Source organism: Callorhinchus milii, unplaced genomic scaffold (genome assembly GCF_018977255.1).
Source record: "Callorhinchus milii isolate IMCB2004 unplaced genomic scaffold, IMCB_Cmil_1.0 Scaffold10, whole genome shotgun sequence".
Lineage (NCBI taxonomy): Eukaryota > Metazoa > Chordata > Chondrichthyes > Chimaeriformes > Callorhinchidae > Callorhinchus > Callorhinchus milii.
In genome coordinates, this window is record NW_024704751.1 from 8,969,925 (window position 1) to 8,985,277 (window position 15,353).

General features: G+C 44.1%; 1 protein-coding gene across 1 annotated transcript in view; it reads left to right on the forward strand.

The window, feature by feature from the left end:
* Positions 1-15,353, forward strand: part of smg6 (SMG6 nonsense mediated mRNA decay factor) — a 146,669-nt gene that overhangs the window by 66,668 nt on the left and 64,648 nt on the right. The window contains exons 12-13 of the mRNA XM_042338403.1: positions 8,806-8,962; positions 13,204-13,405. Coding sequence (XP_042194337.1) covers positions 8,806-8,962; positions 13,204-13,405 — 359 coding nt within the window. The remainder of the gene's footprint in view (positions 1-8,805; positions 8,963-13,203; positions 13,406-15,353) is intronic.

The following is a 15,353-nucleotide window of genomic DNA, read 5'->3' on the forward strand; positions in this document are numbered from 1 at the left end:
CTTGAAAACATTAATTAAAGCACCTCTTTGTTTTTTCGAAGCTGAACTTTCTTAATCTTCTCATGTCATTTAAATTTGCAAAACTTGGAAAAGTTTGCTCACCTTGCCTCCGTACCCTCTCAATAACAATAATATTCTTTCTGAGATTAGCTGAGAGTAAGTAACTGTTCACTGCACTCCTTTTATATAGGAACCCTACAACCATCCTAATCATTTTGCACGTCCTAAAACTTGGGCAAGTTTCCTTACTCCACATGCCTGATAATAATCCCTCAAGAAAAAAAAAATAATAAATTGGTCACTTCATTCCGTGACTGTTTGTGCGGACGCTGCTGTGCGCAATTGGATGCCAAGTTTCGCCCACAAAATATACAGTCAATTCTCTTTACAGTCTCGTCTGTGAAGCGCTTTGAGACGTCTAGAAGACGTGAAAAAGCACTATATCAAATGCAAGGATTATTATTATTATTATTATTATTATATTGGCCTAGTTAACTTAAAAAAAAATCTTTTGAAGCTGGTTGAATTCTTCCCCCCCTTCTGCCTTTTTATACTATGGAGATAATATAATATGGAGCTTCTGCTCTTGATGCCCTTATGCAAATCATTCAAATATTGATGATTGTAAAGATCAGAAATCCTCCAATGGTCCAGGATGGATTCAGATAAATACGGTCTCAAACCTGGAAAGGCCATATGTTGATGCCATATCTTCCAGTGTAAAGCCTAGTTGTTGTGATGCTATTGTGGCCCTTTACTGTGTCTTCATTTGCCAGTTGTAAGCGAGTGAGTGAGAATATGTGGTACTGCAGACAGCTGCAGTAGTGTGATCTTCCCTTTCTGCACAAGGGATGTGCACAGGATGTAGTTAAAGTGCATTTTGAATAATATCTGTTCTGGGAATTTCAAATTATTGCCTGTGATTCTGGTGTAGTATCCGGCCCTGATACAGCCAGTGCCTAGATTTCACATCACTTAGACTCGCTTCACCCAACCCAGCTTTCTCCAGTCAATACCTGAAGCTGGTGACTTACAATGGTCCTGGTGCCATCAGCACTGTGGTTACTCGCTCAGAAAGCCATTCCTTATGCTTGAGCAGTTCAACTGTAGGGAACATTACAGCAGAACCTGCTGCTGATCTCACCAGACATCCGTCCACATGCACTTATTACTGGACAGTGATTAGGAACAACTTGTATTCTTACAGCGCCCTTCACACAGGGTAGTGCCTCGGAGCGCTTAAGGAATAAGAATGGTGCCTTATATCTTTCAGCCTTCGCTGGCTGAGAAACGTGAAAGCCAATTATAGTACCCATAGGAGAGATCAGCTAATTCAGTCCTGACCAGGAGTCAAGCCTGGAACCTTCCTGGTTCAGGAGCACAGCGCCACTATACACTTCCCAACTTGGCCACTGAGCCATCGCTGTTTGTTCTGCTAAAATCACTGCCAGTTAAATAGTCATTTACTCATGAGCCAGATGGTTTCTGGTTGGCAGCTTAACAAGCACAAAGCATGCATTAGCATTCAGTGGAAAGCATTGAGTAAATCAGACCAAAAAGCATTAACTTTGATGAGGTGGCCTGAGTCAACACTGGGTATGGGGTTGAAAGAAGCTGGGGTCTTTTGCAGAAATGGTGCTGAATGAGAGGTACTCTCAAGGCAGAACGAGGATTGGTGTTCCACACTAATTTACAGGAACAATGTTGGTTTTGGAGGGTAACTGAGCACCTCTGACCAGCAATAAACAGAATACTTGAACAAACCGAGATGGATGCTGCTTCCATCAACCAGAGATTTAGTGCTGAGGAACGGGTTATGGGTCTCGTGTTGAAGGTGTCAGTGAGTAAATGTTAAATACACTGGCAAGCGTGTTCCAGCCAGTGCTGTGTGCCGGCTTCAGCCCTGATGGTTATTCCTGAATATAGATGGTGTTCGTCCTAAATCTGGATTGGGGTAAAAAACGCTCATAGATTTGTGATTCTGATCTGTAGATAGTTAAACATTTATTGAAGTAATTGAATAAAACTGTCGAGCAGAGACAGAAACAAATTACGTTATGTAATAGTGCCTTTCACATCGGAAGACGTCCCAAGGCGCTGGGAGGCTGAGAAATAATGTGCGAGCGGTGTATCGATGTTTTTTTTTAATTCCTCTGTGGTCTGGAGCTGAATCACCAGAATGTATGCATACCTCGCATCATGTACGCATCGCTGGTTACATTCTTGAGTAGGAGGACGGCTGATCTGCTCTGTGTCATCGCCTTCCAGCTGGGATGGCAGAAGAGTCTGGATCTGGGAACGTTTTGTCTGTCTGCATGCCTGCCACCCCAATGATGATGCATAATTGCCAGGAAGTGTGAGACACATGATAGCAGGATGCTTTCTCTCTCTCTTTTTCTCTCTGTGTCGCTTTCCCTCACCCTCTGCCCCATCTCCTCATGAAAATGAAACCATGAGAGATTCTTAAGGAAACAGTGTAACTTTGATGTTGGATGTCTGGCTTGCTTGGACTTGCTCGAGGTTCTGTGTTACTATGCATGCAGTATGGTCCTGCAGCTAATTGCTATAATTTCATTACTCAGCAGTGCCACTTGGCCTCAGTTTGGAGAAGTAGCAGTCATGTGCATCAGTTATTGTTCCTAAAGCCTAAAGGGCCGCGGCATCTGAAAGCCGGCACTGCTTCACTCAAACGCAGCTCTGTGTATTTGTTCCCATGCCTTTCTGAAGCCGCAGTGAAGCATCTCGCTGCTTTAACTCTCTGACAATTTGTTTATGTTTCTGACTTGTCCCAAATGGTGTTCAGCAGGCTCTCGGTCACAGAGCCACAGCATCCCTTCACCAAACCATCTGCTCGGCAATTTTCAGTCACTGTCGTAATTTGCAACACAACCGACCGGCGACCTCTCTGCATACTACTGCAATAAAATGTAAATAATGAAGCGTATGATTTATAGCCTAGCGAGTTCGCTCAAACCCGACTGCAGGGACGGCTGCTTGTTTTAATCTTCCCCTCAGACGTGGGCCACTTCAGGGGAACTAGACAACGTGGTCAGTCAGCATGGTGTCCTTTCACCTCTGGGAGCTGGGTTTAAATCCAGCTTCAATTGGTGGGGGGAAAGTTTTTTTTATTCTCTCTTTTGCTCTAAGGGCTTTAGCTCAGATCCTGGTAGGTGCAAGTTCACAGGGCAGATGTGGCCATGATTCAGTGTTAATCATACTTTCATTAAGTTGGATGTGAACCCAGGAGCCTTTGTGGGGCTCCACCAGAAGTTACTACTCTCTCATCGCAGTCTGCCACCAGACGCTTTTCCTTCATCTAAATTTGTTAGATGAAAAATAAAGCGTTGGCATTTTAACAACACTAACTGCGCCTTCTTTCCCTGGATTATTATTATTATAAATTTGGCATAAGTGCAAAAAATGACGTGATTGTATTGTAGATCTGACAAATTTATTAGAGGATATCACACTGTTGTTCATGGTGTTAGGCTAATCGATTATAGTCAGACAAGATAACTCATCTGTTGCATCTCGCATACACCGAGCTAATTTTAGGAATGAATTTAGTACAATATGTTTCACTAAATTACAGCAACCTTCGCATTGTACTCAGTTTAAACCGTAGCTATTCAAATTGTAATCAGCACAAATTGCACGTAGGGGAAAATCTGGCTGCACACTGCATTACAGAGAGGAACACCCACATGCAGGAGAGTGGGCACGATGGAGAGGAGCAGGAAAGCAAACACAGGAAATGGGGCACGTGAGAGAGTAGCAGGCGCAGAGGGAATCAAGTTGAAGGGCAAACAACAAAACACACACAACGTGCGTAATGAGCATATGTGATTACAATGCCATCTGTAAAGACATAAAGTACACTACATTCTGTACAATGTACAGCTGTGGACAGCAAGTTCCACCAGTATATACCAGCGTGAAAAAGAGGACTAGGCCAGCCCCCTCTACTCACAGTCAATCTGCAAACTGGGAAGATCATCACAAACTCCCAGCACCACACAATCCTTTTACATTCCTAGAGATAACAAACCCCAAAGCTGCACACTGCCCTGTGTGTGTTTGTGTTAGTGTGTAAGTCAGTGCACACATATAGATAGGGTACTATTTGGGGTACTCTTGAAAACCATTTGATTATCTGAGCTTGTGTATCCAAGTTGGTCTTCAACATTTCAGCGAACTATCTATTCTAGTGGATCAGTTCTTTCTCTTTATGTAAGTGATATGCTACACTTCAGTCTGCAAAAGGTTAAAAGATTCTCAATTCAGGCTGCAAAGACCCAGGAGAATGCTGTGGATGTTCTCCACCCAGCAGTTTACATGTGTTTTCCTCCCCACAGCCAGACCAGAGCCTCTCTTGAGCTCACTCTGACAAGAGTGTGTTGGAGACTGCGGGGAACGAACCTCTGCCTCCTCCTAAAAATAGATGAGGTGTGGGGATGTGCACCTCATTCACATTGGTGTGAGGGTGGGGGCTGTTCCCTTTATATCTAGTAATGATGGTCTCTCACTAGCTATTAGGAGGCACACAGCAACCAACTGGTGACTTACTGTACTTTCCCCATTGGAAGGTGAATGGACTCCTAGCGGAGATTCAGTTGAAATTGACAACTCGAGCGAATTGGGAATCCGATCTGGATTCCTACAACAACGCTCTCCCCAGTTTATTTCTAATAGACCACAGTGTGGTAGGTCACCAGAATGCTGTGGTCTCGAATGCTGACAGGTTTATGCAGCCTTTCGCACTTTGAAAGTAGGTGAACTGATTACCATCTCTTTGAGAGAAAAATAGCACCTTTGTTTCTTGTGCTATTTGTTCACTGTTACTTTTTGGGAAGAAACGAGTTACATGAAGTAACGTTCAACAAAAGTGGACTGATGCCACTGGACGAATGGAGAGGGGAATGGAGGCGGGTTAACGTGTGGTTGAAATAGAACCAGCTCCAAGTAGACGCATGTGGCTTAGCCAAAAAAGTCCACTGTAATACAAGACAGACCTAGAGGTGTAGATATGCCCTTAGCCTGGAGACCCTTTGCCCTTCGGGTATGTGGTTCTAGTTGGACAAGTCTGTTCTGTGCTTTACAGTAATTAGTGTTACTAAAGCATTGTTAAAAGGATATCTTTAAATGACTGGGCAGTTATAATTCACCCTAGCTTTTCAGAAATGCCCACATTCACCGTGGTTCTCAAACAGTTAATAGGAAAAGTGATTGACGCATTTTGTTTTTTTCACAAACTTCAGTGTTTCCATTCTATCTCAGCTGAGGGTCGAGGGTCACTCTCCCTCCTATTGGAAAACAATGGGAGTTTGAACTCAATATTTCTCTTTATGGATGTGATAACCCTTTGCTTTTTTTGTGCTTTTGTTTTCTATAGATATTCTGCGGTCTGTAAAAGAGTCTGGGCTCAGCAGGTCATGCATGAGTCAGTTTAGTAGGTTACTCTAAACTCTGCCCATTTAGACTCTTAAAGACACCTATTCCAGTTGGCTATTTTTTTTTCAGTGTTTAACAGATCCAGCTCCTGTAATGTAAAAAGTAAAATACATTCCAGCACCTTGGGATGTCCTGACGTGAAAGACCCTGTACAAATGTAATTTTGTATTATATCTGAATGTCGCCTTTACGCCAGTGGTGGCTATTTAGGTTTGTGATGTATATTTGTTTATCGAGCGCTCCTGACTTTAATTTAACAATAATAATAACTAAGGATCAGTGCATTGAAGTGCTTAACAGCCTTGATGTTGAGTTCTAAACAGCAAGAAATAAAGTAGAATTAGGGATGGAGACCAGAAGCATGATCAAAGAGATGTTTTGTAATGCTTACATTTGATATAGCGCCTTTTATGTCTGGAGGACATCTCAAAAGTCCTTCACAGGATATACTGTGAGGTGTAGTGACAGCAAAATGTTTTGAAGGCAGGGAGAGAGGAAGGAAGGTGAGGAGCTTTTGGGTGAATGCTCAAAAGCTTAGAGGCAGGAAAATGAGGCTGGATGATAACTTAACGCTGCCTTTGCAATGATATCTGCTTTACTGGTGGAACATTCACCTGTGTTCACTATCCATTAACTCTACTTGTAAGTGTGTGTATCTCGATACAATATCAGGCTAGGACAGGATTGTTATTCTTCTCTTATCACGCCCCCCCCCCCCCCGCCAAAAGAAAAATTACTCCAATGTCGATTTATCAATTTACCTGCCAACATTAATTGTCTGACTGAAGAATGGTGTTGGGTGTGGCACAGCAGAGACTGCCTGAATCGCCTGCCATCATAGTCAACACCCCAAGGAGAGGAGACAAATGGAGCCCGAGGAAACCGGACCGATTAAACCTGGCTGAAAATGCTGCTGTGGAGCCAGAGTGTCTTCTGTGTTTTTTTTTAACTTGCTGTGATTTACATTGTCAACCGTGTCTTTTTTTCAAAGCATCAGAACTTGCTTTCATTAAACATGTTCCAAGTATATTGTTGCCTGCATCTAAGTCAAATCTGTCTCTGGGGACTATGTAGTGATGCACAGGAAGTGATACTGTATCCTTGGTAACTTCCTCTGTTTGCTGTTAAATCCAACTTTAGAAGGGGATCCAGCTGAAAGGCTTCAGAGCTGAGTGCCTTGCTGATGTCCGTCCGCCTTTGTTTGGAGAGCAGCTTGTCACTGCTTGTTAAAAAAAATCATTGTTCAAATATAAAATTGGGATTTTAAAGAGTTTGGCTGAAACATTGTGTGCGCATATTGTCATGACCATTTCCCTTGTTTGCCTTGACTGAAAATGGACAGTGTGATCAGTGATGTTCTGCTCTTGTTGTCGCTCTTGTTTAAGTGGAGTTTGAGCCTGACGTACATGCCATGTGCTTGTCCTCTCACGGTTGAAGATGCGAGGTTTCATGTCCACTGAAAGATCTTCATAAAAGACCATTTGCATGAACATTACTTGTAAAAGTAGTGGTTACGAAATGCCATGGCCTATTGTTCCTACTCCATGATATTAATGAGGTTGGGTTGTACATTGCTGGTGACGACTGTCTTTTGGTTCATGCTTTTAGGTTTTTCTTCTAATTGTTGCCAAAACTATCAGCTTTTTCCAGCTGCGTTGAGCACCCAACATCTGCTTCCCAATCTGAACTGGCACAGTTTAGCTCAGCAGCCATTGACTGCAATGGAAATGATGTTAGTTTGGCTCATCTGCCTTACTCAGATCTCAGCTTGTCAAGGAGACGAAGCATGTTGTACTCTGTGTACCGATTCTGCGGGCGAGCAATTGCGTATCCACCACTGGCAGCGAGTGCATGGTTACCTTTCACCCCATTTGCACTTTACTGAGATAGAGTTAACAGATAACGCCAAAATCTTCACGCGCACCAAGCTCCACATGTCCATCACCCCAGTCCTTGCCAGACTCCACTTGCTCCCTGTCTGCCAACAGGTCAATTTCAGCCCCATCACCTATAAATCCTTCTATGTCCAGCTATCTCTCTGATCTTATCCTCCTCAATTTCTTTGTTTGTCCTTTCTGCTCGGCTAACTTGTGCTTGCTGCGCATCCATGCCCTATCGAGCAACCATCAGTAGCCGATCTTTCAGATTATACACCCTAAAATCTGGAACTGCCTTTCTCTAACCCTCGTCTTGCTCCCTCTCTAACTGTCTCAAGTCCCGTCTTAAAATCTCTTTAGCCATCCCTACGATCACTTCTTCAGGTGAAGTCCTAGGTGGAGTCCTGTAGCTCAATGGTTAGAGCACTCAACAACAACAACAAGATTCCATTTATTGAGCGCCTTTCACGTCGGGAGGACGTCCCAAGGCGCTGTACAGTTGGGTCAGGACCCGAGCAGGGGGGAAATGGTCAGGGTGAGGGGAGGGGAGGGAGCGAGGAGGGGGGAAATGGTCAGGGTGAGGGGAGGGATGGGAGGGAGCGAGAAGGGGGAAGAGAGTCGAGAGGGGAGCTGAAGGCTCGGTCAAAGAGAAAGGTTTTGAGACCGGCCTTGAAGGAGGAGAGGGAGGAAGCAAGGCGAAGGCACTGGGGGATAGAGTTCCAGAGCCTCGGGACTGAGAGGCTGAAGGCCCGGCCACCGATAGTAGGGCGGTTGGGGCGGGGGACGTGGAGCAGACCAGAGCCAGTGGAACGGAGGGTACGGGCAGGTAGGTAGGGGGATAGTAGGTCGGAGAGGTAGGAGGGAGCAAGGCCGTGAATGGCCTTGTAGGTGAGGGTGAGGATCTTGAATTCGAAGATCCTCACCCTCACCCGCCTTGCAAGTGAGACACCTGAGTTCAATTCCAGGCAGAGGGTGAAACCTTGGGCAAGTTTCCTTACTCCACACAGAGCCTAATAATAATCCCTCCAAAAAGCAAAACAATAATAAATTGGTCATTTTCAATCTACGACTGTTTGTGGGACACTGTCGTGTGCAATTGGCTGCCGCGTTTCACCCACAAATAAACAGTCAATTCACTTTACAGTATATTCTGTAAAGTGCTTTGAGAGGTCTAGAAGACGTGAAAAGCGCTATATCAAATGCAAGGATTATTATTATTCTCTGCTTGGAAGCCTGGGCCAACATTGTAAAGTGCTCTGAGGTGTTATCCTACGTAAAGGGCACTGTATAGATGCAAGCTGTTGTTTATACTGCCATCATGGAGGTGTTTAGACCAATAAAACTGATATTTGCACTCTCGCCACTGATAGAGTGCTTCTGAATATGCCCATACAAGGTCCCTAAAGTGGGTGCTTGTATGTAACAGTGGCATTACCGGTGATTTCAACTACTTAACCCTTTATTTCTGTTGTTGCAGCTCGTTCCAGTGAAGATGAGGAAGATGACATCAAAGTGTCCGCCTTCCACATTGACCTGAAGGAGTTGCTCCCCAGTGTAAAGGTGTGGTCTGATTGGATGTTGGGCCAACCGGATGAGTGGAACCCACCACCAAACTCCCTTGTCCTGCCTAAAGAGTACGTCACTTATTACATTGCTCACACTCTACTGGTTTTCTTTCCCATTTGTTTTACACACTGGTAGCTCAGTCAATCGATTGTTGGGTTCTAGTATCAAAGGTACTTGACTTGATTCACTTGACCTATGTTGGGATGTGGAGAGAAAGCAGGAGACCTTGTGCTTGCCATGATGTTGTCAGGTCTGACATAAGACATTTCGGCCTCTTGCCAATAGAAGTGGGGATCCTCGCCTTATTGAACAGGTATTGTTACTTCATAGAGCCCACACATTATGTCACACCATAATCCTTGCATTTGATACATTGCCTTTTCACATCAATGTGTCTCGGAGTGCTTCACAAGATTTACTGTAAAGTATTCACTGATATTTGCCTACAAAAATGCAGTCACCGCCCTTTACAGTAAATCTTGTGAAGTGTTTTGAAACATGTTCCCACGTCTATAATCAAATGCAAGGATTATTATTATTTTACTTTGATATAGCACCTTTTACTTTGGGAGAACGTCTCAAAGCGCCTCCCAGGATATACTGTAAAATGGAGCGACTGTATATTTTAATAATATATAATCTTTGCATTTTGATATAGCGCTTTTCACGTTTTCTAGACGTCTCTAAGCCCTTCACAGGATATACTGTAAAGTGAATTGACTACATATTTGTGGACGAAATGCGGCAGCTAATTGTGCATAGCAGCATCCCACAAACAGTCGTGGATTGAAGTGACCAATATTATTTATTTATTTTTCTTGAGGGATTATCGTCAGTGTGTGGAGTAAGGAAACTTGCTCAAGGTTTCGTCCTGCCAGGAATCGAACCCAGGTCTCTTGCTTGCAAGACGAGCGCTCTAACCACTGAGCTACAGTTCTGTAGCTTAGTGGTTAGAGAATTTTGTGGGAAAATCACACCTTTAGAACCTCTGAGATAAAGAATCAGCCTCTGGATCTTCTACTGAAATCCTTTGCAAAGAAATTTGATTAGGATCATGTTTCTGTCTCGTTTTTTGAGTATATTTACTTTAAACTCTCAATGTAGCCGAATCATTAAAGAAACTGCCTGGGAGGACTTACTGAGCTTGACATTATGAAAGAGTAACATTAATCTTAAGTATACTGAGTTAGTTAATTACCGTTTACTAAAATTTTAGTTGCCTTGTACTGTTGTGTGCTCAGCAGTCCCGCAAACCTAGTTTATTTGAGAGTTTTTCGATGATGACTTATAAGTTTTTGAAAGAGCTCGCTCTTAATGCGCATTATTGTGTGGCACTTTCACTAAAATTGGAATCACTGCTGTGATTGTGTGCACATTGTATCTGCAACACTCTCTTCATCAAGTGACTTGGCTGTGACACAGCCAAGGGTTGCAGCGAAATGGCACGTAAACACATGGTAAGATTTCAGAAATATTCCCCTGGGAATTCTGCCGAAGTTTTGCCCGGATCTCTATTGTCCCAACTTGTGAAGGTGTTTATTAACTAGCTGGGCTTGGGCCAGTCCATCCTGAAGTCTGTTTCTCAGTTGCTGATCTCCTAACTCTGTGATTTGACTTGCTGTGACTTCATTACTGACAGTGCCTTGGCTACCTACCTTTCCATATTTTTTTCACCCGGTTGAACTGTTACACACATAGGAGTTTCCTGCACTACAGGTGTATTCATGGTACATCAATCAGACTTTTATTCCCGTGTTGCCATTGTCACAGTTCACTGACTCTAAAGCTTGGCATTTTGCGCCTGTCAATCTCAGTAAACTTCGCTCTCAGCACAGGTGAGATGTTATAGAGTTCTGGCTGATCTCAGTTGAAGATGCTTGTGTGGGCACTCAGGTACATGTGCTCACCTCCCCCAGCCCCCATCCCCCGAGTCCTCTCCGAGACTCCACGTCCTTTCACATGAAAGTGCAATGTTGTGCGCGATGCCAGTCAGCAGGAAGCGAGCTTTGCTTTGCGTTGCGTTGCTGTCGGTGCTGAGCGCCGCTGGCTGGAGGTGCAGAGGCGGCAGGCAGGGAGCTCAGCCCTTGGTAAGCTTCTGCACAGCTGTATGACACCGCCTTGGCCCGGAGCTGGAATAGGAAAATAGAAAGCAAGCCAAGCCAGAAAGTCCTCTTTGTTTTGCACTTGGCAGTCGGCCCACGGCTGGGGTTACATAATGGGAATCATTGTGGTGCTCTCGGGATCAACCGAGTATTTACAGGATCTGGGTCACACCGAGAGCGGTGTGGCTGCTGCCATGTCACATGACTGCTGCATGTCAGTGTCAGGTTCTTCTCCCCCCCCCCCCTCACCCCCATCTTTCATTTTTTTCCACCCCCTCCGCCTTGTAGCTGCAGAATGGTGATTCTTGGCAGCCTCCCACGAGTTGTATGTGACTTAACTCGTGTAATGGCTTTGGCTCGTAAGGATCTAGAGTCAACAGAGGGGCACAGGGAGGAGGCTAGTAGAGCCTGGAGCGTCTCATGGGCAAGCGAGTAGAGAGGCTGGAATATGAGACTAGAGCCATATCACATCCGTCTGTTGTCTGCCCGGCCAGCTTTGGATAAACTATCTGCGACCAGTGCAATACATCATTTCTTTTCTCTCTTTTTTTTTCTCTGTACGCAGGGGTCATGAAAAGTTCTGTGTTTGTGCTTTTTAACCCTCGAAACGCTTTGCGAAGCAGCTGGCAACCAAATGCTTCTCTGCTTCCCATTACATCATAGTATTAAAAATAAAAATAAACTCCCTTCTTGAAACTGGACAGTTTTTTGGATACCTCCACCCCCACTCCCTCTCTCTTTCTCTCTCTCCCCCCCCCCCCCCGTAAAAGTATTTTTCTTCTTAAAAAGATAATAATTTCAAGATGGTACAAGGACTTGTTGTGGCTGAGATGCTATTTTCACATATCTGCTGCTGGAGGCTTTATGGGGATGAAGGGTATTTCACCAGGAATTTGGGGAGACAGATGGTAGAAGAATTTAAAACCAGTAGCTACCAAGACGAACTGTCCGTGCCAATCCCAGCAGTCGGTTTCAGGGTGGCATTGACAGAGACCTGGGCACAGGCTGGCACCTCACTCTCTTGATTGGCAGGAGGACAAGGTACAATGCGCATCCTTTAGCACAAACCTCTAAACAAAATCCTGTCACTAAGCAAACTGAAGCGTGTCGCTGTAGCTACTTCCCCTGGTCTCTTTGGGGGCACCGGATGTTTTCCATATCCTGTGGAAGTGGCCTAGAATTGCTCCCTATTGTGGGGAGAGTGTGGAGGTCTATCTGCTTCACCTTGTACACAGCACCTTTATTTAGCTCTTGAGTCCCTGGAACATCTTAATATTCGTTGTGTTGCATTTGAAACATCGTGGTTATTGTAAGGATAAATGATCCAGCATAAACTGGGTCACTCAAGTCCATTAGATTTCAGCACTAAAATGTATAAGAGTAACTGTGCCCATCAGAGGATTGGCTTGCATGGTTGAGGGTATGTCTGCACCTGTAAGTCTCATTGATGAAGACACGGGGTAGTCAACTAAACATTAATGCCTTGGATTACTGCAGACCTGTGTTGCTTTGCCAGCTGTGTCTCCTTAAAGCTAGTTCTTAAACCCCAAGGGAGATCCTGCCTTATGTCCCCCGGAGGAATATTTTGTTTTATAACACGGTACTCATTTTTATTGACCTCAGCAGGGTGAAGGGCCGAGTGGGATGCAGTGAGATTCATCAAAGCCAGAATCTCGGGTCCGGTGCTCAACTAACTGAGCTAGGCGGATGTTAAGAAAGAGTGTTCATTGCTGTAGCATCTTACTATAGCAACTTGTATTCAGCAGTGTAATCACAGTATTAATAATTGTGGTACAAGCATGACAGAAAAAGAGAGAGTGCAGATGCTGGGATGGAATTTCTTCACCTTGAAAAGGATACTTGTTTGCCAGACTAATGTTGGGATAAATGCAAACTGTTCTGTGCCTAACCATAACCCGAGTGTCCTGGCTGACATAACATTAAAGCTCTGAAGCATGCTTTGTATCTATCACCTGTACTCTGTGTCTTAATTGTTAAGTCATTCGAGAATGAAATCCAGAACTATTCTTGCACTGAACTAATCAAAAACATCATCTGTTTTTCTAGTTCTGTATGAACGTTTCATTATCAACAATGTCTTTACATCCTAAAGCACTTTGCTGAGCATGCCGTTCTCCTCCCTCATGACCTAACCTTTGGCTCTTGTTTTTTTTTCTCTCTCTCTCTCTTGAATTTCCTCCCTTCAGAATCGCCGTGGATGTGTGGGCCATGCTGGCAGAGTTCTGTAACATTTTCACAGCTGTCAACCAGTCCGAGGTGCCACTGTACAAGGACCTGGATGAGGACCTCACCCTGCTTGTTCTGGAGGAGGACAAGATCCTCTCGGGCTTTGTTCCTCTCCTCGCTGCCCCTCAGGACCCGTGCTACGTGGAGACTGCAGCAGATAAGGTCAGCCGGGGGGCACTCTGTAAACTCTTGTCCCTGGGAAGGCTTTTGAAACAGAATGTGATTAAACCAGTGAGGGTGTAAAGGGAAAATAATGACCTCAGCATCTGACATCTGTCTTTGCTGTACCAGTGTCATGAAAAGCGCCTCTTCCTGTAGTGTGTGCTCAGTGGCATGCTTTTGTATACAGTTCTTTCCCTCCTTGTCTAAATAGCTTGTGTTGGCCACCTCTTCCATTAACCAAACTGACTACATCATCCCTGCTTCCCTGCCCCCTGTCACAAAGCTCTGCACTAGGAAAACATACAGCATATCCCCACGTAGCCAGGTTCCAGAGATTCAAGTCAGTGAGGTTATTGGGGCAGATTGTGTGAACCCCATTCCCAGTCTGCTTCAAACTCCTCTTCCTGCCTTCCTCACAAAGGGTGTGGCAGAAGCTGAAATCAATCACTCCATATGTATTTTCTCAGGGGCTTTTTGAAGCAAAACTGCAAAATGCTTTACACTTTTTGCACAGTGATAACCTTATTCACACCTTATTCCCACCCAGTGGAAAGCTAGGCAGTGCTTAAGATGTCTACAATATGCTGTACGTAGAGCAGACCAGCCACCCTAGTTTCATCTCAATGTTTGTTGTTAAAATGTTGGTCACAATGTGTGTCAATCAAGGCTTAGAACCAGAATGAAACCGTTTTAAGACACAGTACTTGTGAAAATCTTTAGCAATTCTGTACCTGTTTTCTGCCTTCTAAAATCCTCCTTCCCCAGTTTTTCCTCCCTCCCTCAAGGTTTTGGAGCTTCAGTAGCTCTCAGTGATTGTCTTGAGGAGAGAGATAGTTAGTACAGTAGAAACTATTCATTGCAGTTAGTAAATGGGTCTATGTTGCCTTTATTAGTAAGGTACCTTTCATTGGTGAGTTTGGGATTGGGGATTTTGGTCAAATTCAAATGATAAAGACCGAAAAAGAGATTTGAATAATGATGAGCTGCCCTCAATACCGGGTGTTCCCAAGGTGCTGTTCAAATGTTGTATGGAAGGTACAGCACTTCACTTTTCTCTTTCCCCATCGTTTTCTATTCCTATGAGCGCGCGCACACACACATACATGCACGTGCGCAAATGCAGTATCATTAAACCAGAGCATTCCAAATTGATATTGTTTTTACAATAATAATCTTCCTAAATTTTTTTTAAAAATCTGCTGGGTTGTTTAAAAGGCAGGTAGATTGTTACTTGGTAATTAAGGGTCTGAAGGAAAGGTGTGGGATTGAAAGATCAGCCTTGTGATTTAATAAAATGGGAGTGTGGACTTGATGTGCTGAATGGCCTCCTGGTGTTCCTGCATAACGAGAGCAGCACTTCAAAAAGATCCTTGAATGACTGGGTCTAAGAGTGCTATGTTGGCATGGGAGAGATGGGGGACAAGCTTGGTGTGGAATAATCTTGAGGAGGAAAATAAAGCTATTTATTTCTAGAATTTTCGATCTGAGTGGCATAGCACCCAGTGAAGCATTGAACCCTGAAGGTATGGGGAAAGGAATTGGAATCCAGCAGCTTTGCTTGAGTTTGGTGACTGGACAAAAATACCTTTTGCACAAGCTTTGGCTTCTTTAGAAGTTTTCTTTAAAAGCTTTCCTCATAGAATGCAAAAACAGACCTCAGCCAAATTATCCCAACAAGAAATGACGGAGTCTGAGTGTGTTGCCATGCGTCCTATTGCCATGAATTAAACTTGGCTTGAATGTGAGAAATCAACTTTAGTTATTTTGAGAGAAAAAAATCTTCGCTTTGAAAAATATTTTGTTTTAATAAATAGACCTTTTTTTTCCCCTTTCCAGTTTCCTTTCATGAAAGCTGATCTGCTATGGTGGTCTGGAACTGATTATGGTTCTGATCACTACAGTTTGGTTGCAACTAGGTTTGTGAATGGCACAATACTGTGCACTGACC